The following is a 27,389-nucleotide window of genomic DNA, read 5'->3' as shown; positions in this document are numbered from 1 at the left end:
TTCCTGTCCAGTTAACAAGCAGAGAGAGACATGTGTTAGAGCTGCAGCACTTGGCTGTGTAACACGGGTGTGCACGCTCTGTAGATCCAGAAGATGGGACAAACACCTAGGCAGCCACTGGAATGACCCTTCCACCAGAGAGCACGGTGCGCAGACTTGTGTGAAGGCTTTCTCTTGGCTGCCGGCCATGGGTTCTGATCTGTCTCTTCTGTTGTAAAGAGAATTACCTTGTTAAAAAGCAAGTCCAGTAGATAGCTCCAGGAGTTTGTCAGACAGCAGAATCGTGAGGCATTGCTGTCAGGGCCCGGTCTGCCCAGCATGCTAGGCCCGTGGAGAGCAGGGGCTCCTGCTGTGGCTCTCTTGTCTCCATGTCTGAGCTAGGACATAGATGTAAGCAGGAGTCTCTAGTCAAATTATATGGTGCCTTAGGATGGGGACAGTATTCTAAAAGTCTCACAAGCCAAGTATTATTAAAGTACAATAGTAGTCACCTTTGTCTTTCAAGGAAAAATTCTTTTGGTTCCCGGTAGATTGCTTTGGAGGGAGAAAGGGGTTGGTGGTGAAGAAAATGTCTTGGTGGTAAATTCTTCCTTTAGTGAGTATTTTCAGGTTAGTTGAAATCTATATCTCCTGAGCATACAGTTTTGTTTTTTTTTTCTGTTAAAGTTGAATGCTTATCTTTGTTAAAGTTAATGTGTTTTATTAAAGTTGAATGTGTAACTTAAAATCCGCAGTAGGCACAGACAGTACTGCTGCTCGACCTTTCGGCTGAGATCAGGTGTGAAGAAGTGAGGCACACTCTGTGGCTGTTAAGCACTTTCTCTTGTTTGTTGCTGTTCTCCAACCACTGTTTCTTAGTCGCAAGGAAACACGTGCAAAAGTAGCAGTGTGTTGAGTTTAAACTTCGGTTTTCTCTGTAAAATCCTGGTCTTTTATGGTGTGAACCTGACTCTGTTCGCCCCTCCTGCTTATTCTCGGTAACTGTAAAACTGATGAATGGAACTCTCGATCTGCTTAATGCTGTCTGCTGTACCTGTGTATGTTGTCATGGAAAAATTAACAGTTCTCTTATTTTTAAACTCTTGGAAAAAGAACTTGGATTTCTCTGATTTATACTTTTGACCTATGCCGCTCTGTGCTGCTTAGACTTTTATTTTCTTCTGAACTTGTTAGTTGTTTTAAATGTTAATTTTTGTATACACTTTTTGAAAACATGTTTAGCGTATAATTTGAACATTTTCTTGACTATCTGACATTGCTCAAGTTTTTTCACAGTAGTATTGTGGATTTTATAATATATATATATATATATATATATATATATATATATATATATATACATATACATATATATATACACACGTACATACATACATGTATATATATATTTTTCAGAACACCATCATGGAGGCCTCCATTCAGCTTCCTTCCTCCCTTTTCTCACCAAAACAAAAGCGAGAAGTCCGAGCGACGGATGACTCCCTCTATAAGCTTCAGCTCATTGCCTTCCGCAACGGAAAGCTTTTTCCAGCAACTGGAAATTCAACAAAGTTGGCAGACGATGGCAAGCGGCGCACAGTAGTGACCCCTGTGATCCTCACGAAAATAGGTTTGTGTGGCAGATGTTACCCGCCAGTTGCTCGGCACTGTGGCTTTATTGGTTGCTCTTCCTGAAAATATGCTTATTTTTGTTCTTTGTTGATTTAATGAGTCACTAGTGAAAAAAGATCTTGCAGAGTGCCCATCAGTGTATAAGTTGGCATTTAATTGTTTATGAAGTTTGTTTGAGAAATACCGTTCTTTCCCATTTTCTCCAGATGGTGCGACCGTAGATACCCACCACATCCCTGTTAATGTGACGCTGCGCCGAATTGCCCACGGAGCAGATGCGGTCGCCGCGCAGTGGGACTTTGATTTGCTGAACGGACAAGGAGGCTGGAAGTCAGATGGGTGCTGTATACTCTACTCGGATGAGAACATCACCACCATTCAGTGCGGCTCCCTGGGCAACTATGCTGTGCTAATGGTGTGGCCGTTGTTAGCTTGGTGTATAAATACTATATATTGTAATGGTTCTCTATGCATAATTAAGCCCAAACGAAAAATTTACTTTTTAACTTAACATAGCTGGTTCCATTTAATTATGTAAGAGGTGATTCTGGATTTCAAGGGAAATGGAGTTACTACCAAGTGAAATGAATGTGGTTGCACTTTGTAGAGGATTCTCAGTGAACTAGGAGGGAATCAGATCAGCTAGGCGCTGACCTCCTTAAAACATGAAGAGACGGCTTGGGTTTCTGTAGTCTGACTCCTTCAGTGTGGGGCGATTTCTTTGCTGAGGGATTCACAGCAGTTCACAGAAGGTTTCTGACCACATACCCACACTGTTACCCTTTTGAGTGGACAATGGCCGTGGGAGTGGATGGCAGTGACTTTAATAAGTTTTGTGGCTGCAGAACAGCACTGAAGGCTGCCGGTTTGATTGTCACTCGGTTGTCAGTCAGTTCCACTGCCCACTCTTGTTCACCATTGCCGTTGCCTGTTAGCCATTCTTAAAGGAACTTCTGTTAATACAAGCAGTCAGGTCTCCTAAAGTACTTGGCCTGAGTCTTAAGATCCTGGAGATACTTGCTTCAGTCTTCTCTGTCCTGAGCACATGAGGATGAAATGACCCACTTTAGTTACTGTTGTGGCTACTTTGTAGTTATTTTGCAGTTGTTACATGGTGCCACCATCTTGGTTGTGTGTGTAGAGCACAGAGAGATCACTACAGGTATGGAGACATTGCCCATAAACAGCCAAGACTTCTCTGTTTAATTTCAATTGTGAATCTGGTATCTAAACAGTATTACTTATACTTATTAAATATAATTTATAAGTATACTTATATACTTATACTTGTATAGATAATCTTGAAACATAGTTTTTTATACTTGGTGAATTTTTTTTTTTTTTTACATATGATAGCATTGGCCAGTAGAAATGATCTTGAGACAAGCCCGGATGGATTATAATAATTTTGCCCAGTGTTTGTTTCATTTTCCTTGCTTCTGTCTTTTGATGCTTTTTCTGGTCCCTTGGCAGATAAAGCCTGAAAAATGGATATTTTGCAGGTGATAGGACTGTCGTGACAGTGACACCATGAATCTTTGCACACAGCTGTAAACAGTGCACTTGAACCATATTCAACATACCTGTACTTCAGCATGCACACTCTTGGGATGTTTGATGGGTAGAGGACTACATACTACTACATACCACTAGAAACAACTTTTATTATTATTATTATTATTATTACTACTACTATTTGTATTTACCTTTTGTTCTTTAAACCAGTGTTCATAGCGAATGAGTTGTCTGGTTTCTGTAAATTCACATTTCACTCTTTGGCACCTGTCTTTGAATTACAGCACTACTGGATTTGTGAGCTGGCTGAGTAGGTGAAGTGCTCTTTTCCAAGCCTGAAGGTCTGAGTTCCATCCCTAGGTCCCACATATGGTGGGGGGGAGAGAACTGATTCTTCAAGTTATCCTCTGACTTCTCTCCAAGCCACATGCCATTCACCCTGCACACACACACACACACACACACACACACACACACACACACACACACACGATACATAAATAAAATATGGTATTAATTACAGTTTGAGACAATTTCTTTTTAGGCCCTCCCCCTTTTTTGAAATTTTAGTACATTATCCTCCCCGACCCCCACTGTCTTTTATTCATGACTTCCTTTTCCCTTCATCCTCTTGGTGGTGGTGATGGAGGTGGTGTGTGTGCTTCTCTCTACATCAGCACCACCTGCCCAGTCTGTAATGCTGCTGTGTGTTCTCAGGTCTTGGTGTGAGAAGCCTGTTTCTCCAGCTCTCAGCTTTTCTTAGTTGCCTGCAGTCGTGTGTAAGGCTGAGGCCTTGTGAGTTCAGCCTTCCACGTTAGTGTATCCATTGATGTCCTTGTTCCACTCATGTTTGGGCAGTCATGTCGGTGGGACTTCATGGATGTTGCTTCTGACATCCCTAAGAGACACATAATCAGAGCAAATCCCTGCTCCTCTGGGCATTTAGGACCTTCCCAGCTCCCCTTCCTCAGTGATCATGAACCTCTAGTCACCAGAGTTACCTGGTAAATGAGAGTCTCCAGCGGAGACTTGCTTCCGCAATTCTGCATTTTGATTGGTTTTGGCTTTAAATTGTTTCTCATTCACATTTGAGAATAAAATATTTGGAAACCATGTAGCATTTGAAGGAGAAACAATAGGAAATACAAGATTATCTGAAATGTATGAAATACTGATCAGAAGTTGAGCAAAATAAAGGAAATATAGAAATACTGCATTTTAAGCTTCACTGTGATACCACACCATGTGAAACTTTTGTTTTTGTTTAATCTAATACTAGTTGAAAGCTTCTATTTTTGAACTTCCTTACTGTCTTCTAAACTATTTAAATTAGTATAATCCTTTTCTAGAAGGAATAAGCTCTTCTTTTATCTTTCAGATTTTTAATCTTCTAAAAAATGTGAAACACTGGTGTTTTAAAGCTGGAAGACTGCTGAGCACTTGCTCCCTAGTTTCAGAGACTCTTGTTTTCTGAGATGTAACTGCCACCTAGAGGCAGAAGCTAGAAACACATCTGGGATAGTTGACAAAGTTATAAAGTTACCATAGAGTGTGTGGAAAATTTAGAGTTGCTTCTTCATCATACAGACTTAAGGTTGTGGGCATATTTCTGAGCGATTATGTAGCATGCATGAAGTCCTGAGGCTATCCTCAGGACTACAAGAGAAGATTACACCTGTCCTACAGTATGTCATCAAGTTAAGACAGAAGTAATGCCTTTTTAAAATTGTGAACAGTTGCTTTGTTTCTTCTATTCTCTTACTGACTCATAAATATAAGCCTGCTTTGCTTGAGTGCTCTCTTCTGAGGTCGGTACGTAAAGTCTAAATGCCCATGCCTCTAGGAAGATAAGCCATGTGCTTATTATGATCCAGTTGAGAAATGTGCTTGAAAGAACGATATACAACTGCTGGTTTTGCTGCTCTGTCTAAAACAGATGATATCCTGGTTGGTTCTGTTCATCCCTACAGTCAGTTACAGAGAAGCCGTCCAGTCCCTGAGGGGGGAATTATCAGCAGAAGTTGGAATTGCTGCATTGATATCAGAAGTACCCAGTGGGGGCCAGGAGAATCAGAGGGACTCTGGGCAATAGAGGCAAATAGGAGCCAACACTACATAGGATCTTAATACCTCGCCCATCAGTAGTGGTGAGGCCAGAGTGCTCACAGTGTGCTTTGCCTTTGTTTCTCGGATTGTCTAGATGTAAAGACCAGTGGTTACCTTCTTATTCCTCTAATCACTAACACTAACTGAGCATGCTGAGAAAGAGAGAGTCAGCTCTAGTTAGTACATAGCTGACCGGAATGCCTGAACGACTTAAACAGCACATTCATCTCCATCAGATGGTAATTACGCCTGTATGTGACGACACAGGGGGAACCCCTCAGCTATCAGTTTTGCATAACTACAGTTAATAGCTCCTTGCATATTGAAGAGGTTTCTATGTTCAGAAACCTGTTTCTATGTTCATGGAGCCCTGTTTTCACCTATTTTCCCACATGCTTGCTTGCTGTATACATTCTCCTAAACCCTGCTTCCAGGATGGAGAGGTGGCTTAGTAGATAAAGTGCTTACTGAGGAAGATTGAGGACCTGGAGTAAAAAGCCAGATGTCACTGAGGATATCATTAAGGAGGAGTTACCATTGTGGACATAGAGACAGTGCTCTGGCCAGCCAGTCTACTCAAATTGGTCAACTCTAAGTTCAGTGAAAGAACCCATCTCAAAATATAAGATGATTCTCTCTGAGTTCAAGAGCAGCCTGGTCTACAGAGTAAGTTTTAGGGCAGGTAAGGCTCCACAGAGAAACCTTGCCTCAACAACAGCAACAGCAAAAAGCAAAATGTAAGATAGAAAGTGATTTAAGGAGACATCTGCTATCTACCACTGGACACACTGTGGGGCTGCTGGTGCTAAGACATTGGAGATGGGGTGGCGGTGGCTGATCTGCAGTAGGCACTCGTGTGCCAGGCACTCCCGGTGGTTTTTACTGTGTAGGCAGTTGTCATAGTCTCTTGACAATAGGTCTGGAACTGAGGTAGGTTAGCTTTGGAACAATGACTAGAATCCAAGCAGTCTGATCCTGAATCGCTGTTCTAACTATGCTGTAGTACCTCATCTCTCGCACCTCTCATCTCACATGTCATAGGGAGAAAAGCACTCTGTCTGTCTGTCTGCCCCCTCTCTTGTCTCTGAGGAGTGTCAATGGCCTTAGATTTTCTCTGTCGGGTCTGTTTCTAGCAGTTTGCTTGTACATGCCACTTTACACATTTCATGATGTCTGTGCAGCATAAATTTCTGCAAGCTGAAACTAAGGATCAGAGGGATGAGCTCTTCAGTTTTTCATTAACTTTCAATACTGGGCAAAGTACATAAACCCTGGAGTTTGGATAAATGCTATTTCCATGTCATGCCCACCACTAACCATCATGGTTGCTACCCCAGCACTTAGAAGCCCCATGCGTTTCTTCCCCTTTTCTAACACTGTGTGCCATAACGTAAGTTGTGATTGTGCTTACATTCTACACTTGGGGCCCATGGTATTGCTTTGTGTGTCTGCCCATTTCCCCAATCTCCCCATTACATCGAGGGGGATTTCTCTCTGTGTGAAGCAGTAGCTTGTATATTTTAGTACGTGTGCATTAGTTCCATCCACTCAATGAAAATAGTGAAAACTGTCCATTATATTGATAACGCACATCAGGTGAGTGAGTGGAAGCTGACCTTGATGAATCATGTGCGTGCTTTTGATTGACTGTACATTCCTATGAGTGGAGGCCAGGACTGTGAACCATTCCCATGCTCAGCTTCAATATTAATGCCCCACAGCTTCCCAAATCGTCGGTGCCAGCTTAGTCTTGGTTGTTAGGGTGTTTCTTCGTTGCTTGTGGTATTCACTGATCCTTGGGATCTTCACTTTGATGGGAGTGATTTCACTCTCTCTCTTGTGTTCCAAGATTGTAGTTCTTATTCCTACAGCAGTGACTGGGGGTGACTGGGGTGACTGGGATGCTGAGCCTGCACGTGGATTCCTAGAGAGTCGGCTGGGGGCAAAGGCCAGCCCCAGTGTGCCTGGCTTGTTTGCTGGGATCCTGATGGGCTAAGAATACACATGCTCTCTGTGCATGTAGGCTTTGCCGAGCCCTTTCCTTTTCTCCTCCTGTCCCTGGTGTGAACAGGATTCCTTAAATGTTTGTTACTGACTTCTTAGGATTTTTTTATAGTCAGTGATCTGTACATCCTGTTTAGAAATCCCAGTCTATGCCAAGTTCAAGAGGGTCTTCTTACTTGCCTTTTTCTCCTTTTAAATTTTCCCTTTTTTTTATATGAACTTGTATCTTTGTTTTCTTCAAGACATCCCAGTATGATTTCCTTAACATACTTAGTTTCACTGTTCGACCAACACTGATTTTGAGCGTTGTGTGAAGTACAGTATTGCAGTTTTTAAGTGATCTCTTGTTCATTGTTAATGATGCGTGGAGGGTATGGGATCTTTAGGAAGTGGAGGGCGGGCATCGCTGGGGTAAGCATTAAGCATTTATAGCCTCACCTCGCTTCCTACTGTCTGTCTGTCTGTCTGTGTTTGCTGTGCGTGGAGGGAATGGGGTCAGATTCCTACCGCAGCCACCGCACGCTGTGCTGGACTCTTCTTTCTCTCAGACTGTGAACCAAACTAGAGACAACCAGAGGAAAGCGTAGTAACTGATGCAGCGTAGGGGGGAGACATCCGTCCAAAGAGCACAGAGATGTGAGTTAGGGCCAGAGTTTTTGGTCAAGCATTCAGAAAATGCCCAGTAGCTATATGTCTATAATAGCCCATGACTCCTTAGACGAGGTATCAAAATACCCATGGGAGGAGATACAGAGAAGTTTGGAACAGAAACTGAAGGAAAGGCCATCCGGTGACTGTCCCACATGGGGATCCATCCCATATACAGTTACCAAGCCCAGACATTATTGTGGATGCCAACAAGTGCTTGCTCACAGGAGCCTGATATAAGCTGTCTCCTGAGAGACTCTGCCAGTGCCTGACAAACACAGAGGTGGATGCTCTCAGCCAACTATTGGACTGAGCACAGAGTTCCCAATGGAGGAGCTAGAGAAAGGACCGAAGGAACTGAAGGGGTTTGCAGCCCCACAGGAGGAATAACAATATGAACCAACCAGTACCCCCAGAGCTCCCAGGGACTAAACCACCAACCAAAGAGTACACAAGGAGGGACTCAAGGCTAAAGCTGCATATGTAGCAGAGGATGACCTTGTCGGACATCAGTGAGAGGAGAGGCCCTTGGCCTTGTGAAGGCTTGATGCCCCAGTATAGAGGAATGCCAGGACAGGGAAGTGGGCTAGTGAGCAGGGGGAGGGGAACTGAGATAAGGGAACTTTCAGAGGGGAAATGAGGAAAGTGGATAAAATTTGAAATGTAAATAAAGAAAATATCTAATTAAAAAAATAGCCTGTGACCATTTTTTGTCCTCTCAGGATCTGACCGGGTCAGAGTTGTACACCCCAGCAGCCAGTCTCCTGCACCCTGTGGTTTACACCACCGCCATCACTCTCCTCTTGTGTCTCTTGGCTGTTATCATCAGTTACGTGTACCACCACAGGTAAGAGAGTGCATCTGACTATCGTGGCTCTGCGCACTTGGAAGAGGACTTTATTTCACACTTAGTTGTGATAAACTGAAGCGTGACACTGGTGGTACCCTTACATAATAAAGATGCTGCTGACGACTGCCCACAGCCTTCATCCCATGCCGACTGGGACATGAAGAGCCATCCGCTAATTTCAGCCCTGAGGAATTTTCTTGTTCCTTCTCTGCTCTGTTGAGGACATGTTTCCATTTCCAATTTGCTGGGGTTGTACCTGGAAGAGACTGTGGGAATGGGAGCTGGAGGCTAGGGTGCAGATGCAAGAGGGCCGGAAGCAGAGTGGGGTTTCGTCATGTACAGGGTCCCTGCAGAGCTGTCTCCAGGTAGTAGACAGTCCATGTTTGTATCTTACAGCATCCTCACTGTTGCCGTATCTTTAAAGATAGCACTTTGAAGAAAGTTGGTGACATTTACATAGAGGATTTGGTTTCTGTTAATTGGAGGCACAGCTATCAAAACTTTTATTTTCTGATTGGAAGTAATGAACTAAAAGGACTTGCTAAGCAGGAAACTTAAGTACAAAAGACTCTGCTAGAATGTATTTTCCTATTTAAGTCGGACATGTATGGCATTTCTTGACATTTTCTTCGGAAATAAAAGGTGATTTTGATCTATTTTTTTTTTAAAAAAAAAAAAAAAAGAAAGAAAGAAAAGGAAAGGAAAAAAGAGAGTTCAACATTTCATTATAAAAGGCCAGGAGGAAATGTGTTGGGCATTTCATGTGTGCTATCCAGCTTGGGCAGGACAGAAACTCAGTGGTACACTGAAGACATTTCTACATAGCCAACATGTAATTGAGGCTTCTTTGACATCATTTAGTGACAGTTGTCCATGTTCTGACAGTGGGGAATGGGCACAGCTTTTGTGCGGGCTGTGGGTCCATGAAAGTCTTTTTGATAGATAAAGCCAAGTGTTAAGAAGCAATGTTAGCTTAAATGGACTGTCAAATTGTGGGGGGGGGGAGGGTGCAGTATATGTTAAGTTAGTAAGATTTTTAAACTTAAAGCATATTAATGTGATCTTTTGTGCAGCTAACTTTTGTGAGTTAACCGGGAGCTGCTCCCGGAGCCCTGCTGCCGGTGTTCCAGCCTGAATGTTCGTTCATGTTCCTCTTTTCCCCAACAGCTTGATCCGAATCAGTCTCAAGAGCTGGCACATGCTCGTGAACCTGTGCTTTCACATTCTCCTGACCTGCGTGGTGTTTGTGGGAGGAATAACCCAGACCAGAAATGCCAGCGTCTGTCAAGCAGTAAGTCAAACTTGAAAGGTTTTAGGGTGGAAAAAAATTATGATACTAGAAAACAACTTTGTGTTTCATTAACTGTAAATCAAAAAACCTGTTTCTCTGGAGTCCTCCTTTGCCTGCAGCCCAGCCCAGGGCCTGGCCACTAAGCAGTCTCGCAGTCTTCTTGAAGGTTTGAATATTTATTGCCAGCCTAATGACTACCTCTAAAAGCTTCTCTCCCTGTCCTTAGCAGCTGCCTGTCATCTGTCAAGCCCTTTCTGGTGATTAATAGTTCATTTAAATGTTTGTAAAGTCCCAACTTCGAATGAAAAATAAATAACATCTTTTTGACAGATTTTAAAGGAGGACTTAATCCACTGATGAGAAAAGAGGAGTTGGATGAAACTAAGAAACCATTAGTTTTGCTAAATGTAAAGAATTAAATACTTCCCTCTTGTTTTTAAATGATGACCTTTGCTCTTCAGGTATAATGCTGTTATACCTTCCTCTCCTCCATATAAGAATGGGGGATACGTAGTTTTCTGTCCTTGCTGTGCATTGCTCACCTAGAGTTGGACTGCTCGGATTTGCATCTCAGCTCTGCCACTCGCTGAGAGGGCTGCCTGGCACCTTGTTGAACTGTTTTGCAATTGTGACTTAAAACCTATCAGGTGAGATCTGCCTTCAGCTCATAGTACACAGGTGAGCTGTAGTGCGGTGCTATGCATGCATCTCATCCCAGAGACTTCCTCTTTCCTGTAACTCTGTGAGTGTGCACTCTGTACCCACCACACAGCCCCTCCCATGTTCCCATCCCTCTAACAACTAGTCCCCTCTTTCTCTTGCTTGTCTGCCTTTGACTTCCGGAGCTGTGTAATATTCTACCGTTGTTGTGTAATGTCCTTGAAGTTTATCTGTGTTGTTGAATATGACATGATTTCCTTCTTTACAATGATTGAATAACATTCCATTTTAGTGCCTTCTTGTATTCATTATAAACAGGAATTGTCTCCACCCCTTGACTTCAGTAAAGCTACAGTGAAAATACAATATAAATATCAGTTTGAAATCCCGATTCCTATAGTCAGTGTGTCTGTCTCAGTTTCTGACCTGCAAATTGAAGTGATAATTGAATTGTTGGGTGATATGATTGTATATATTTAAAAAACAAAACCAATTCACACATATATTACTAGAAAAGACATGAAAGTTTAGAAAAGACTAAACATGACTTTAATGTACAGCAGCCTCCTGCCAGTAGGCAGACATGATGTCTTGGTTACTTTCTGATTACTACAATAAGACACCGTGAAGAGCTGGGCATAGCAGCTCACACCTTTCTCTAATGCACTTGGGAGGCAGAGGCCAGCAGATCTCTTGAGTTCAAGGCCAGGTTTCAAAAAAGGAAGGAAGGAAGCAAGCAAGCAAGCAAGCAAGCAATCCATGATCAAGACAACTTGCAATAGAAAGCATTTGGTATGAGACTCATTGTTCTAGAAGTTAGTAGATCCATGGCAGGGGGCAGGCAGGCGTGCAGGCCTGGAGCTGGAGATGAGTGGGTTAGGTCTCAGGAAGTGCATATGTCCAGAAATCAGCTCCAGCTGGACTAGAAGGATTTCAGGTTGCTATGTAAAAGCCAACGTACCCGGTTACCAAAAGGTGTCATTTATCCAAGCCCACGCTGGCCTGCAGGCTCCCTCAGTCCCTTTTCACAAGTGCCCATTATACATTTCAAAGCCCCATGCTGGCTACTGGCACTGCCCACCTCCCCAGACCACATTAATCCCCTTCCTCCCCTTATGAGGGCAAGGCTTCCCCCTGTCCCTGCTGCTCTCTGGCTCTGACAGAAAGCTATGGCCACATCCAGGCTGCTGCTTTCTCCCTCTACTCGGAACTTTCAGATGTCTCTGGATGCTCTTTCATTCACAAGAAAAACCTCCCCCAATCATGGCGCCGCCGATTTAGTGGTCTCTTTGCTGCACCCCTCACATAGAGAGCTTACATCTGATCCACTAGTATGCTCATGGACATTGGATCCTTTGTTCTCTGTTGGGTGGGAATATGAGTGGACATCCTGTGAGGCCTCACCTTTAAAGGGAATGGTTTGTGGACCATGGAGCCTGCAGTCTCACTCTTCCGTCTATGTCCTTGCCCTTGTGGGTATGCATGTGCACATGGATATGAATATTCATGTAGTGTTATATGCAGTAGCAAAAACCTGGGAGCAACTAAATGAATGCCTATCACAAACAGTGAGAAACTTGGCCATGTAGTAAATAGTGAAGAGCAAAACCAGTGAAACTGAGGTAGAACAACGCTGAGAAATTATATTTACACTGGGGAATCCTTTCACTGAGGTAAAAAGGAGTAACGTAACCTACTTTCAACAAAGGTAGTTGCAAGAAAACTAAAGAGTGAGAATAGGCTTGGATACCTAAGAATCAGGGTTACATAGTTAGATACAGGTTATTCTCAAGTTCGGATTTTATCATGCTGGTGGATTTTTCCAATGGCTGTTACATGATAAACAATAATTTATCACAGACACAGGCCACGTTTAGCCCAATCATGTTGTGTTATTGCTTGTTTGTAATAAATTCATCATTGTATTCTTAAAAACTAACTTAAAATCGTTGCTGGTTTGGAACAAGCACTGAGAGGATTTAGCATCTTGAGTTGCAATGGGAGCAGGCTTATACTAACTTCTCAATAAGAGTTTTCTAATGCTGCCTGTATTGACAGTTACAGCCAGCTGTGTGGTGTGTTTGCATGACTCATTCCTCTGCCCTTGAAAGCACACTTTCCGATAAGTCTTGGGTCAGGCAAGACAGACAAGGCAGTTGCTCTGTTCTTGGTCCCTCATAGTCTCAGCTCTGCCTCTGGCTCGTGTTGAAAGTACTATCCGTAGCACTTTTAGAGATACTGTCCCCTATACACCTCTGTCAGGGCTTGCTATAATTTCTTAATACCTGATTACTTCTCCCTGTCTCTGGACTCTAAGCTATCATTGGATTTGAGGTGAGAATTGTATGGTTTGGTTCATCCACATTTATCAAGAAACCAAGATAAGAGCTGACCTATGATAGGTGCGCTGCAGTTACTGAGAAAAAGAAGCCAGTGTTTGTTGATAGACATCAAGCCCCTGGACTTGTTGGGCATGGTTCCTGTTGGTACAGCCCACAGCACACTTTGGTACAACTACCCTCATTTTCATCCCAAGTGCTCCTTGGTTTCCTGAAGCAGGCATGTTAACCTACTCATTACGGAAATGAATAGGAAGAGACTGTTGTAAAGATGACCAAATGGTGTTTTATAGCCTCTCTGCAATGAAAGGGAGAGGGATTGTCTGGACTCCTCAGGAACTCAGAACAAATGCTCCAGTTAAAGGTTTATAAAGTCCACTTTGAGGACGTAACGGACAGAGCAGCTTTGTTCTTGTGGTCGTGACTCGGGCCCCTTGGTCTGCTCTCCTCTCACGTTGTAAGGATTCAGTTAGTTGGGCTGGGAAGGGCGTATGGAGAAACCTGGTGAGGATTTTGGGTCCTGGTGGGTAGAAGTCCTGTGTCTGCCTCATCCATTTGTTTTATTAGTCTCCCTGGTTAAGCCTTCTGTATTTCTCCTGTAAAATATGTATCAGGATGGCTAAATAGAAATGATTTTTATGTTCTTCTGTCTCTAAAGCTGAGCCATAATAGGCACTTGGGAGGCAGAGGGTGTGGATCTCTGTAAGTTCAAGACCAGCCTGGTCTATATTCAGAGGGCCAAGCTAGCACAGAGACCCTGATTCTCTATAAACTGAGGAGTCTGGCACCAGATGTCTAAAACCGAGATCATGACGGTTCCAAGGCATGGTTGAGGGTAAGGTTTTTATTGTAGATATGGGGTAGAGTGTGGCCAGAGGCATCTGGAAGAGTCCAGAGCAGGGAGAGAAAGTAGTGCATTGAACATGGCCACCAGACTGGACTTGAACATGAGAGAGAAGAGGCAAAGAAGGTGAGGGAAAGAGAGAAAGGAGCCCAAGAAAGGAAGACTAAAAGAGTAATGGCAGGGTTCTATAGGAATGAGAAGCTGGGGGGAAGGGAGGCCTATGAGCTGGAGAAGTTGAGGGGAAGGGTGAGGTGAGGAGGGCCACAGCTGTAATACTGAGAAAGCCAGCAGGCCAGCTGTGCCTTAGTAGTTTATAGGCACCACAGTTAGCCATTTTCTCTAGGACCTGACAGTCTCAAAGTAGACCAACCGTGCAATCACTGAGCCCTGATGTGTTCACTTTTAGGTACATTGTGCATGTGATTTACATAGCTGTCTCTCCCTTCTTGCAGGAATCACATATTTAAAAACAGGGTGGTACTACACATTCTGCCCCAGTGTGAGCAGTTGAGAGTGTTGAAAGGGTCAGCTGCCAGGTTTCTAACAGTTCAGTTTTCTGCTGTCTTTAACTGGTTTGCGCAAGGAGGTGGAGGAAGCAAAGAGGCAGAGTTGGGAGTTTGAAGAGGCCTGGCCCAGGGTTGGGGAATTTGTGTCCCACCCTGATCCACGGAGTAATTGATTGGTGGTTCATTTCAGCCCATGGTTTTCTTCGCTGTGCATAAAGGGATTTGGCTGCACCTTACTTAACTGTCCTTGTTGTTCTGCTGTCCCGTGACTCAGCCTACACATAAAGTGCCAGATGCCCTTCTCGCATGTCCTTTTGTATCAGTATCTAGAGAATTGCTGCGCTGGCACCGAGAGCCAGTGGGGGAAATCTAATCAGGAAATGGGAAGGTCTATCTACTTGCAACTGAGGCTTTAACTTTTATGTTAACCCTAGAAGGCACTTGGGTCTGTTATGTAAGTATGTAAACTGAATCATGTAGAGTGTTACCCAGCAGAGACGTGATTGAAATGCTCACGTTTGATCTGAATCTCCCACTTCTGTTATTGTGCACTGCTGAGGCCTGGGGCCCTGTAGACCATCACACTTGACTGGGAAGAGCCTGTGGGCTTGCTGGGGGACCTCTGTCTTGCAGCCCTGGATTAGTAATGCTGACCTCAGGGAGACACCAAAAGTCAGTAGCTTACAGGGAAATATTTGTGGGTATGTGGCTGTCACTTCTGGAAGCTATTTCTTATTTTTGCCTGTTCACATGTGATTATATTCATCATACAGGTGGTTTTGTTGTTTTGGTATGGTCTGGTTTGATTTGGTTTTGGTATAGCTGTTGTGTCTACTACAGTGGCTTGGTTAAAAAAAGACAATGTAAATATTTCAACATTGTTTATATTACTGTGTAAGTAACATATAAGTAAGTGGGGTTTACTCCACTTAAGTTTACTGATTTCTATGTAACAAATGTGCATCTGCCCCTGTTGCTTAAAGCCCTGAGGATGATTGAGATGGCACAAAGGGTTGTGATATTTTCCTCTGTGAACCTTTCCTTGTAAGTCAGTAAAACTGCTATGAGCCAAGGAGCCACTTCCGTCCCTAGGAGATGGTGACTTCTGATTGTCCTCGTTGAGATAAGTGGGATCCACTGTCCTGGCACTTCCAGAGTGCACGATTTATTCTGGGTAGTTACTGTCTGGTTCAGAGCCACTTGGGCCATTTTTGGCTCTAGGCTTTTGCTGCAGGTCGGCTCTTGTTCTTTTGTTGCCGACCAGGGTTTGGAGGTGTCAGCAGGAGTTTCCTGAAGGTTGGAGAGCTACCCCTTTAATGAATAGTTTTTCTTGGTGCTTTTCATTTCTAGAATTTTACCTGTAATAATTCTGAGGGAAAGGTATTGATCCAGGACTCACTCCTCAGCACCATGTAAAGCCATGCGCAGTGGAGCGCCCTGCACTTCAGTAACTAGGAGGTAGAAGGTCTTGTAGAAGGAGTACAGTCTTCATCCACTACGTGGTGACATTAAAGTCAGCCAGGAGACCTTGAGATTCTGTTTCCCAAATAAGCAAAGAGACAAGAACAATAACTGTTGGAAAAGGTTGCGAGTCATTAGTTTGGAAAACTGGCCGTGATATGTCATGCTTATAAATCTAGCATTTTGGAAGATGATACAGGAGAATTACTGCAAGTTCAAAGTCAGTCTGGGTTCACAGTGAGTTACAGGCCACCCTAGGCTACAGATTCAGTCTTAGTCTGACCTTCTGCCCCCATCCCATAAAAGAAATAAGATTCTAGATTGTGTCCTTCCTCTGCTGATGTATACGGTTCATTTTCTTAAAAAAAAAAAAAAAAAAAAGTTGAAACCTCTTGTGTTCCCTTCCAACATCATACAGAATTGCCACCTCAGCCAGGGGGGGTCATGGGATCAGCATACTTCCTGTCATCACAAGCAGAGTCCAGTCTGCGTTATCTGCTGCCCCGAAGCTACTCTGTCAGGAGCCTAGTGTGCCCATGAGTTTATGCCCATTCAGATTCCACAGAATGCCAGTGCTGACTGTTGGTAAAGTCCCCACTCTTAAATTGAAAAGACTGAAATTCAGGGTTCACATGCTTTCTTCAACATGGCACTTACAATAATCACAATAAGTACTCTTAGGAAGCAATATAACATAGCTAAGTGCTTGAGATCGTGCATGACTTGGCTGAAATCACAGTCAGGCAGGGAAATCGGTGCAGTTGTAAACTGAGGGAAAGTTTTACTTCTGAGTTTACCTGCTTAATCCTTACCATGTTGTATCACTTTCTTCCTGGAATATGGGGACTCTCAGGCAGAGCCCAGGTGTGTCCCCTCCCCTCCCCTTCTCTGCCTCTCCTTGCTGTGGCAGTTAGAAGGTGAAATAACTAATAAATTGATCTTCTGTGAAGAACCTCGATTCCTTCATGAGCACGTGAAGGAGTCACCTTCCTACTGCATTTTAATCAGACTTGAGGAAACATTTGTTCCTTTAATCGTCACGCATTGTCCAATCTTCCTTGTAGGTTGGGATCATTCTTCATTATTCTACCCTTGCCACGGTATTGTGGGTTGGAGTCACTGCTAGAAACATCTATAAACAAGTCACCAAGAAAGCCAAGAGATGCCAGGATCCCGATGAGCCGCCTGCTCCGCCGAGACCGATGCTGAGGTAGTCTGAGCCTTTGTTGTATTGCAGGTGTTCATTACTATTGTGTTTGCTTTAGTTGAACCACAGACGTAACTTACAACAACAAGAAACATTGCTGTGGCCTTTGAGAGGTAAAAGGAAAGACTTGTAAGCTGACTGGTTCTCAGAGTTATGAACATCAGCACCCCCACTATGCCCCTCGAGCTCAGAAGGAATGAGAGGGTCCCGTGGTTATGTGCAGAGCAAGAAGGACGTATCAGCTCTATGAAATACGAGCTTCTTGAAGTTTTTTGAGGTCATGTGTCATTGATCTTCATCTCAAGAATTAATTTCTTCTCTCAACAAAAGACAAAATAAGTTTGGAGTTATATCTCCTTCCTGCCTGTTACGATAAAAAGAATTGTGAATGGATGGATTGTGCTAGATGAGCAGAATGATCAGTTGTGAGTAGGTTCACTGAAGGCCTGATGTGCACCCAGCTGAAAGCACCCTGCCCCAGAGCTTGCAGAACTGGCTGCAGATACCTATTGTTCAGGCCTCTACAAAGTGCAGAGTTGCACGGACAAAGAAGAGCCGCTCAGGAGAGGAGGGCACTTGCTGAGCAGCTGCCATGAACCTGCTTTGGGGTTAGGGGAGTGGTAGAGGTGTGCTCTACATAAAGGAGCTAGCTGAGAAGCGCAGGGTGCTGACCTGGGGGTGTGGCTTGAAGGAGCTGTGTCCCAGGGACAGTTGGCCGGGGGGGGGGGGGGGGAGGGGATTTGAGGTCAATTTCCCTGGGGAGTCTATTTTTACTCACACCACATAAAGGTCAGTGGGAGACCAAGTAAATGATTCAGCCCATTCACATCCATCTTGGGCAACTTGTACATTTGTTAGATTGACTGGCAGGAACGTAGGTGACTCAGACGAGGGTCACTAACTAATTCCACTTATTGCCTATAGTACCTCAAGGAAGGGCCTCTTAAGTTGTCTAAGTTTTGTAAGCTTCATGAGTTTGTAAATTTCTTGAGAGTTTATGCATTTCGTGCCCAGCTCTTCCAGAGCTACACAACAGATAGCCCTGTTAAAGTGTGTATACCTGCCGGACGGAGAGCTTTAGCTCAGTAAGTGAGTGGCCTGAGAGTGTCTTGTTAGGACAGTGTGGCATTAGTGTGGATCATGCCTGAAAATAAGAAGTGTCAGTGAGTCTCGGGGTTTTCCCTGAGGACCGAAGCCAGAGAGTGTGTATATGCTAGATGTGTGAGGAGGGCGGGTGGGATTGGCTGGATCTGAGAGTGTGAGTGTCAGAAAGGTGAAGATGTCTGCAGGGCTACAGTAAGCTGGCAACCTGCAGATGGTGTTCCCATCAGCTAAAAATGTGACCGGCAAAATAGCATGCATAATAAGGACCAGGGAGGTTTACCAGTGCTCGGTGCAGTTCATTTCCACATGTTGCTGTCACTGACCAAGGTCTAGGGAGAAATTAGGGGTATAGTGATCCAGAGGCGACATCTATTTCCAGTAGATGAACTATGGATGAAATGAAAAAGAACACCTGATAGACTGGATATCTCAACTGCTCACCAGGTTTGCTCACCCAGCCTGGAGAGGCACACTGTAGGATTGACTCAGATGCCTGTCATTGTGTGTAAGAATTGAAGAGAATCAGCTAACTGAAGACTGCGAAATCTCATCCTCCACAGTTCTTCCTACTGTATTTTATGTGTGTGAATCTCAAAAGTTGCCGTGTAATAATAGACTGACAGTTTTTGGCTCACCAGCTGAATTTAATGGAAGCCACTTTCCCTGAAAACACAACCCACTAAAAGCTTAGGTAGACCCAAGTGTTCTTCCACCTGGCCACAGGGTGGCAGCAGCTGATCAGCTTTCCCCAGCTCAGAACCCGTCCTTTGAAAAAGAAGGAAACAAATGGAAAAGCAAAGCAGAACAAAACATAGCAAAGATCCAAACCAAAATCACATGGGCCATTTATAAAGCAGCCACTGAAAGCTGTCTCAGTGTGCCATTGGAATCTTCAAAGAATGACATGTAAAGTGTTTAGACAGTGCAATAAGTATTCCTGCCATATAGATAGGATAATGAGCCATTGTCTCTCCTAGGTTCTACCTGATTGGTGGTGGGATCCCCATCATAGTGTGTGGTATCACTGCGGCAGCAAACATCAAGAACTATGGCAGCCGGCCCAGTGCGCCCTAGTGAGTACCCCGTGTTCTCTGTACACCTGACCCTACCTACTACTTACTCGTGGTTTGTGGGCACAGTTGGTGCCAATCTCCTAATCGCTTTATTGAGTGTCTAAGCTAATTCCTCATGTTCTTTCCTAGTTGCTGGATGGCCTGGGAACCGTCCTTGGGAGCCTTCTATGGACCTGCCAGCTTCATCACTTTTGTAAACTGTATGTATTTTCTAAGCATATTTATTCAGTTGAAAAGACACCCTGAGCGCAAATATGAGCTCAAGGAGCCAACAGAAGAGCAGCAGAGATTGGCAGCCAATGAGAATGGTGAAATAAATCATCAGGACTCCATGTCTTTGTCTCTCATCTCTACATCCACATTAGAAAATGAGCACAGTTTTCAGTCTCAGCTTCTGGGCGCCAGCCTTACTTTGCTTTTGTACGTCACCTTGTGGATGTTTGGGGCCATGGCCGTTTCTCTGTATTACCCTCTGGACTTGGTTTTTAGCTTCTTCTTTGGAGCCACTTGTTTAAGCTTCAGTGCTTTCATGATGGTGCACCACTGCATCAACAGGGAGGACGTGAGACTGGCGTGGATCATGATGTGCTGCCCAGGACGGAGCTCTTACTCAGTGCAAGTCAACGTCCAACCTCCCAACTCAAGTGTGACTAATGGAGAGGCTCCAAAGTGCACCAACAGCAGTGCAGAGTCTTCGTGCACGAACAAAAGTGCATCGAGCTTCAAAAACTCTTCCCAGGGCTGCAAGCTAACAAACTTGCAGGCTGCAGCGGCACAGTACCACAGCAATGCCTTACCTGTGAATGCCACTCCACAGCTTGATAACAGTCTGACAGAACACTCGATGGACAACGATATTAAAATGCACGTGGCTCCTTTAGACGTGCAGTTTCGAACAAACGTGCACCCAAGCCGCCACCATAAAAACCGAAGTAAAGGGCACCGGGCTAGCAGACTCACAGTCCTGCGAGAGTATGCCTATGACGTCCCAACAAGTGTGGAAGGAAGCGTGCAGAATGGCTTACCTAAAAGCCGGCCAGGCAGCAATGAAGGACATTCTAGGAGTAGGAGAGCTTATTTAGCCTATAGGGAGAGACAGTATAACCCACCCCAACAAGACAGCAGTGATGCTTGTAGCACACTTCCCAAAAGTAGCCGAAATGTTGAAAAGCCTGTTTCAACTAGTAGTAAGAAAGACGCACCAAGGAAGCCAGCTGCAGCAGACCTTGAAAGTCAGCAGAAATCTTACGGCCTGAACTTAGCTGTTCAGAATGGACCAGTTAAAAGCAATGGGCAGGAAGGACCCTTGCTAGCTACTGATGTCACTGGTAATGTAAGGACTGGGTTATGGAAACACGAAACAACTGTGTAGCATTGCAGGGGCTTCCAAGACAAGGTGAAACTGTGATATTCACATTCCTTTAAGCTATGAACTCTTAAACAAACTGTTTACAGCCACCTTAGGGATACAAAACAGTTCTGAATATTCTTGTGAGCTTTGGGATTTACTTATTTTATATTCCTAAATTGTCCCCCACTCCCCAAGAGTTAAAAATGTTTTAAAACATTGTTTTACTTGTCAAAGCACCAATACGATATTTTGGAAGTTGAAAATATAATTTCTTAGAATCTGTTATATCTGCTTAACATTTGAGGCTTGTATTTAATAAAATAAATAGAAGTTTGTCATTGTGCTGGTGGTTTATGTTTACACTGTAAAACACATGTTTGGAGCTGGGGAGATGGCTCCATGGAATAAAGGTGATGACTGCCAAGTGTCCTGGTTTGTGGGTTATAATCCTAGCATCCAGGTGGAAGGAGACACCTCTCATGAGTGGTCCTCTGGCCTGCATATGGCTTCCACCACACATACATACATACATATATACATACATGCATGCATTTTGAGAACATTTTAGCTGTATTTTAATAAAGTTTGTAATGTTGTTTTCAAGGTGATCAGGCATAAAGAATCAGATGTACTGTTGGCTTAACTATACTGATTATAACATTTGTATCAAAAGGATTCTGAGTTGATATTTTCATAAATATAGTTTTAATTGTTACAGGGTTTAAAAGATATCACAGAATGATTTTCAAAAATGGAAATACCATTGGAACCTGTTGTGTAAATTGCATATTTTTGCCACATCACTTTGATCCAATTGATGCTATTTTCCATAGTTTCATGGTTTTCAATTGTTTATATTTGAGTTAAAGTTTCTTTATCTTCCCTTCCTACCACTTTTCTCTCTTCCTTTCTTCCACAGAGTCTCATATGACACAGGCTGGCCCCCACATGCTATATACTTGAAGATGACCTTGGACTCCCATTTTTTCTTTATCTCCCCATTGCTAAAATGTCAGATGTATACCATTAGGTTCAGTTTAGATAGTGCTGACACTCAAACTCAGGGCCTCATTCATGCTGGTCAAGTATTCATCTACCAAAGGAGTCATATCCATGGCCTTGAGTCTAACTTTCTTAGTGGTTGCTCTTGGTGTCCTGCGCAGGTACTGATGATTTTTTTTTAATACACTGATAGCTCACATATGAAGTTCCTATTCATTCTGAGTCTCCTAGATTGACTTATATTTTAATTGCCTTATGTTTTGTGTTGAAGTGAAAGTGTTCTTGACTTCATGCTAAAGCACTGGCCTTTATATTCCATCTCAATGGGAAACAATTCTGATAACAGAAGGCACCATTAGTTAGAGCTCAGTGATCCTTAACCATTCAGATCCCTGGTCTTGAAAGGTCTCTCTTCTGTAAAATATAGTGTATGGGGAAAAAAATATATCATACAGCCTAGGAATAGAAGTCTCAAAGTTTGAATTAAGTTCAGAAAGTCCTAAAAGACCTCAGCAGCTTACCTTAAATGTCAGACTCGGAGTGAAGTGCTCACTTACTGTGGCCATCTCAGCCACATTCTAGATCAACTAACTACTCAGAGCCACAGTATTCTTCACAGTCATGGGGGTGCTGCCATGATTGAAAAATGACTGGATTTCGGTTTGCAGTAATAAGCCTGACACTTACTGTTTCAGCCTTGATTGCACATGATACCAGCTTTGGAGACAGTCTTTTTTGGTAGGGAAGCAAGGCAAGCAGCCCGTCGGTCGCCATCGGTACACTCTGTGTACTTTTCAGCCAAGTGTTGGAAACCGAGGGAAGGAGCCAAAGAGCCGAGCGATTGCGTCTTTTCTTATTTCTAGTCTTGTTTTTCTGATACAGCTCGGCCTGTTCAGTGTTGAGGCTGTTTTTGCTGTCCTGCTGCTCAGCTCTGCTCCTGAAGAGAACATCGCTGTTGTTCCTTCCCCAGCACTTGACAAAGACTGCAAGGAAACTCACTTCCCAAAGGTGTTCTGTTTGGTGGGTGTTCCTAATTTATACAATTTGAGGTACAGGGTGCCAAGGACAGGTTATGAAAGAAGTCATGTAGTTGGAGGAAATGAGGCATGTTGTTTTTTTTTTTTTTTTTAATTTGCTTTTATTTTGTTCTTGACCCCGGGTGTCATTCAGTTCAGACTCACCCTAAATTCTGCATGTAGCTAAGGCTAATCCTGGGCACCTGCTCCTCCTGCCTCATTGCCTCTAACTACGGGGGAAAATTTCAGTGACAACCTGGGCGACCTAAGTAGGGAGCTTTATTAAGACATGGAATGTGATGAGTAATGGCTTTCTCCAGCTTTTCTATTTGATGGAATTAAAATTTGATGTTTGTGTAGAGGATATAAAAAATGCATTTCTTTTATCCCAACCTTTCTCATTCATGATTTATGGCCTGTTGCTGGCTGAGATTTTTGTATTTCTCATAGAATTATAACCTATTAACAGATATTGCACTCTTCGGGATCAGCACTAAAGTTTTCCCTTGAAAAAGATTTGACAGCCAAGGTTCACAAATTTTTGAGTTCTTGTATTTCTGCCGAGTTGCGCCATCTTGGGCCTGAGGGCTGTTTCCTAATGGTAAGGCCTAGAGCCGTCTTTGTTTCTATTGCTCCAGAGGAGCTTGCTATATATCATCTTATCTGATTGTACATATATCTTCGTTGCTCTGAGTTTTAGAGCAAAGCATAGTTGGTAATATTTAGAGGAATACCAATGTTTATTATATGAAAGTTACTCTTTAAACCGTCATATAATACGAGTGATACATATTACATATAACATATTATATATACTTTATTACATTTCTGTTCTTTATTTTGTGATGGGATGGCATGAAGGCAGAAGTCAGAGGACAACTTCAGGAGTTGGCTCTTTCCTTCTACCATGGAGACTCAAGGTATCAAACTCAGGTTGTCAGATTTGTGACAAGTTCTTTACATTCTTGAGCCGTCTTGCCAATCCTATATTACATACTATTAACTTCTATTTATATAACTCAGTGTTATACTGATCTACATTTTCTATGTTTTGATAAGTATTATTCTCATCATCATTACTAATTTATTCTTTCATATATTATGTCCTTCCTCTTTTTCTAGTCCATCACCCACATCTCCTCCCTCCCCATCCTTTGCTTTCCTTCAGAAAAGGAATGTCAACCAAATAAGGCATATTAAGTTGGAATAAGATTAGACACCTTTCCTCATATTAACTCTATACAGGGCAACCCAATAGGACAAAGGTTCCAAAAAAAACCAGAGTGTCAGAAACGGCCCCTGCTTGCTTCCTCTGTTCAGAGTTCCATAAAAACACAAAGCTAATAACTGTAACATGTACAGAGAGTCTAGGTAAGATTCGTACAGGCTCCCTGTTTGTCACTTTAGTCTCAGTGAACTCCTGTGAGTCCAGGTTTGCTTAACAGTATGTTTTCTTCTGTATCTTTGAACCCTATGACTGCTCTAATCCTTCTTCCCCACCCTTCAGCAGAATTCACCAGCTCCACCTAATTTTTGGCCGTGGGTCTCTGTATCTGTTTCTGTCAGTTGCTGGCACTGACCTACTTTTTAAGTGAAGACTTAGAAACATGATCTGTGTATAAGTACTTTTGCATATTACTACTAGAATTAAATGCTAAAGTACATGTTTAATATTTCAGATAGTTATTGAGTGATTAACTGATTTCCAAATTTATGCTATTTTGCATATATATAATAACAATTCATGTCCCATTTATATAAATGGTATATGGAAAAGGCAAGCCATGTCTCCATGCTGATTGGACTCATTCTAGAGAAAGAATGTTAAGTTTGACTTCTTTCTTTCATGAATTGAACTTACAGTGCTCCAACTGAAGTTGGTTGAGAACATAAAAAATGGAAGAAGGAAACAAACAGCATATGTGGTAGTTTGGATATGCTTGGTCCAGGGAGTGGCACTATTAGGATAAGAAGCCTTATTGGAGGAGATGTGCCACTGTGGGAGTGGTCGTTGAGACTCTTCTAGCCACCTGGCAGTCAGTCTTGTTTGCCTTTGGAACAAGATGTAGAACTCTCAGCTCCTCCAGTGCCGTGCCTGCCTGGATGCTGCCATGCTCCTTTCTTGATGATAATGGACTGAACCTCTGAACTTGTATGTCTCAAATGTCCTTTGTAAAAGTTTCCTTGATCCTGGGGCTGGGATGTTGCTGTGATAGGCCTGACCATGTTTTGGCTTGAGGGGAATGTGAATTTGGGGACTTTGGATTTGGAAAGCTGTGGAATGCATTAAGTGGGACTTAATGGGCCATCCTAATAAGAATCTGCAAGACATTGGTACTGAGCGTGATTTGAACTCTGGAGATCATTCTTGTGATGTTTTGATGAAGAATGTTGCTGCTTTTTGCCCTTGTCTGAAGAGTCTGCCTGAAGCTAAGGTAAAGAGATTTCGATTAATTGCATTGACAAAAGAAAGAAGTGTTCGACAAGTCCAGCATAGACTTTACCCTCTGGTTTACTCTCTTGAAGAGTGTTTTTGTCCAACATAGCAAGCTTAGAAAGGAAAAATATAAAATGTACAGTTCAAATAATAAAAGGGCACAAGGAAGTGCAGTGTAGCTAAATCCTGTGTTCAAGGAGATAAACAGACTAAGGGAATGCCCTACCCTGTGGTCCCAAATCTTCTCTATGTGTCTGTTTATCCTATATTCTTTATCTTGTTATTCTAGTCAGATCAAGTCCCAGTTGAGTGGAATAAGCAGCCTCTGATGAGGTCTCATTTCACTGCAGATGGAAGAGACTGACTGTGAACTCACAGGACTGGGTAGTGTTAAGTACTCATTTCTGTAGCCAGTGACCATCCACTCCCCTTTCCTAAGGCTGCATGCTTAGCAATAATTCCACTTATTACTTCAGCATCATCGAAGTAAACTTTGCTGCATGCTGATCAAGACACAGATTGACCTTCTGGCTGTGTCCTATTTATAAAGTGATAGAGAATGTGTATGTGTGCGTTTTATCCATCATCTGCCTCTGCCATCTGGGTTAATCCATTATCTGCTGCTGCCATCTGGTCTGAGAAGATGCTAAAGGCCTTTATTAGAGATCCCAGGTATCTTTTAAAAGGTATAGAGTATTTTTAGAGAATTCTTTGGCTCCCTAGGCAGGTTCCTTCAACAGTGTAAGGAGTCTAACTCATAAAATTTTCAGTTTTATAATCATTGTGTTCTTTTTGGCCTGATGTACAGCACTGATGGTTTGCTTTTGCACACGAACTTAGACTGTTGAAATGAGATTGCTTTTAGAACTAGTAGTTGTGAGTACCAACCCAGCTTGAAACACATTGCATAAGAAAGGACTGAACTCCAGTACTGAGTAGTGTTTTATTAGCAACATCTCTTCCTTTATAGAACAGAGTAAAAATGTTAAGTCAGTGATTAACTGTGATTGATATTTTTTGTTGCTTAATGGAAGTTCTTTGTTGATATTTTGTTGTTACTCTCATATTTCACGTCGAGTCTAGTCTGCTGTGTAACAATGCAGCATTGCAATGCCTTATAATTTAATAGTCTGACATATATATTATTAAACTGGAAGTTCCCCTTACGAGTTTTATGTCTCTCTCTCCAATTAGGATCTTCCCCAGAGAACAGACAGTAGTAGCACATCTGGGAGGGGGTTACACTTCAGATCTAGGGATGACATGTCATTTCTACCTACAGTTCTATAGCTGGAACGCATTGTAGCCATCGTTAACAGAGAATGAGGTTAGGAAATGTACTTAGGCTCTTAAGTGCAAGAGGAGAGGGCAGATGGTTTAACGAATTCATAAACGGACTTACTTGCATACACCTGAGCTTTGGTCCCACCTTCTGTTCCCTTACATGGTCTTGCTTTTAAGTACCAATTCATTATGGATCCCAAAGAGAAATGTTAGTTTTTATATCAGTTTCAGGGTCAACATCATAGTCATCTTAGGTTGCTATGCCAAATCCATGGTTACAGATTGTGGAATTTCTAACAGGTTTTCTTTAGGCTTGATGTCCAAGATGAGGGTATGAGCATGTGTGAGCATGTTTCTATGGGAAAGTCTTCTTCCTGCCATGTATACCATCCATCTTTCTGTGTTAGTGGAGAGATCATTTCGGCCATGTATACCATCCATCTTTCTGTGTTCAGTTAGTGGGGAGATCATTTCAAGTCTCTTCCAGTCTCCTCATTGGGCTCCAGTCTCATCACTTAATCTCCAGATGCAGTAGTTCCACTCATCAGTACAGGAAGGTTTCAGTATAGGGATTTTTAGGACAAGGCAAATAGTCCAAAGCCCTCTCCCGTAACCCACATCTGTCACAAATGTAAAATATATTCTTTCCTTCCCCTAACCCTTAGAAGTCTTTATTTCCACCTCTGTTTTAAAGTCTAATATTGTATTTGAATATTATCTAAACTTGATGTGAGTTGTGATATATCATCAGCAAAATTTTTACCAAGAAACAGAAATCAGAGTAGTGTGTGCTTCTAAGACACAATAGTGGAATAGACAACATGAAACTCTATTCCAAGAAGGAGGCAGAATGATGGACAAGTAAATATCTTCAGTAAGCCTAAAACCTAGTGGGGCAAATCACATTATACCCTAAGACTGAAAGAAGTCTTTCGTTTCTAACTCAGTACTCCAAAGGAGACTGGCACCACTCACTAACACATTCCCCTGGTAACCACTAATTAATGCTCCTGTTCCTGCCCTCTTGTATATAGCTGGCCCAGAGAGTTTCCTCCCACAGGGAGGATGTTTGCATCTAAT

The 27,389-nt window shown here is 42.9% G+C and overlaps 1 protein-coding gene across 1 annotated transcript in view; it reads left to right on the top strand.

The window, feature by feature from the left end:
* The window catches only part of Adgra3 (adhesion G protein-coupled receptor A3), a 97,223-nt gene extending 76,320 nt beyond the window's left edge, over nucleotides 1-20,903 (top strand). Inside the window, exons 13-19 of the mRNA XM_021210577.2 lie at nucleotides 1,396-1,609; nucleotides 1,818-2,026; nucleotides 8,607-8,731; nucleotides 9,902-10,025; nucleotides 16,900-17,045; nucleotides 19,124-19,219; nucleotides 19,349-20,903. Coding sequence (XP_021066236.1) covers nucleotides 1,396-1,609; nucleotides 1,818-2,026; nucleotides 8,607-8,731; nucleotides 9,902-10,025; nucleotides 16,900-17,045; nucleotides 19,124-19,219; nucleotides 19,349-20,591 — 2,157 coding nt within the window. The 3' untranslated portion in view covers nucleotides 20,592-20,903. The remainder of the gene's footprint in view (nucleotides 1-1,395; nucleotides 1,610-1,817; nucleotides 2,027-8,606; nucleotides 8,732-9,901; nucleotides 10,026-16,899; nucleotides 17,046-19,123; nucleotides 19,220-19,348) is intronic.
* The last annotated feature ends 6,486 nt before the right edge of the window (nucleotides 20,904-27,389 follow it).

This window comes from Mus pahari, chromosome 13 (genome assembly GCF_900095145.1).
Source record: "Mus pahari chromosome 13, PAHARI_EIJ_v1.1, whole genome shotgun sequence".
NCBI lineage: Eukaryota > Metazoa > Chordata > Mammalia > Rodentia > Muridae > Mus > Mus pahari.
This window is presented reverse-complemented; position numbering and strand designations above follow the sequence as displayed.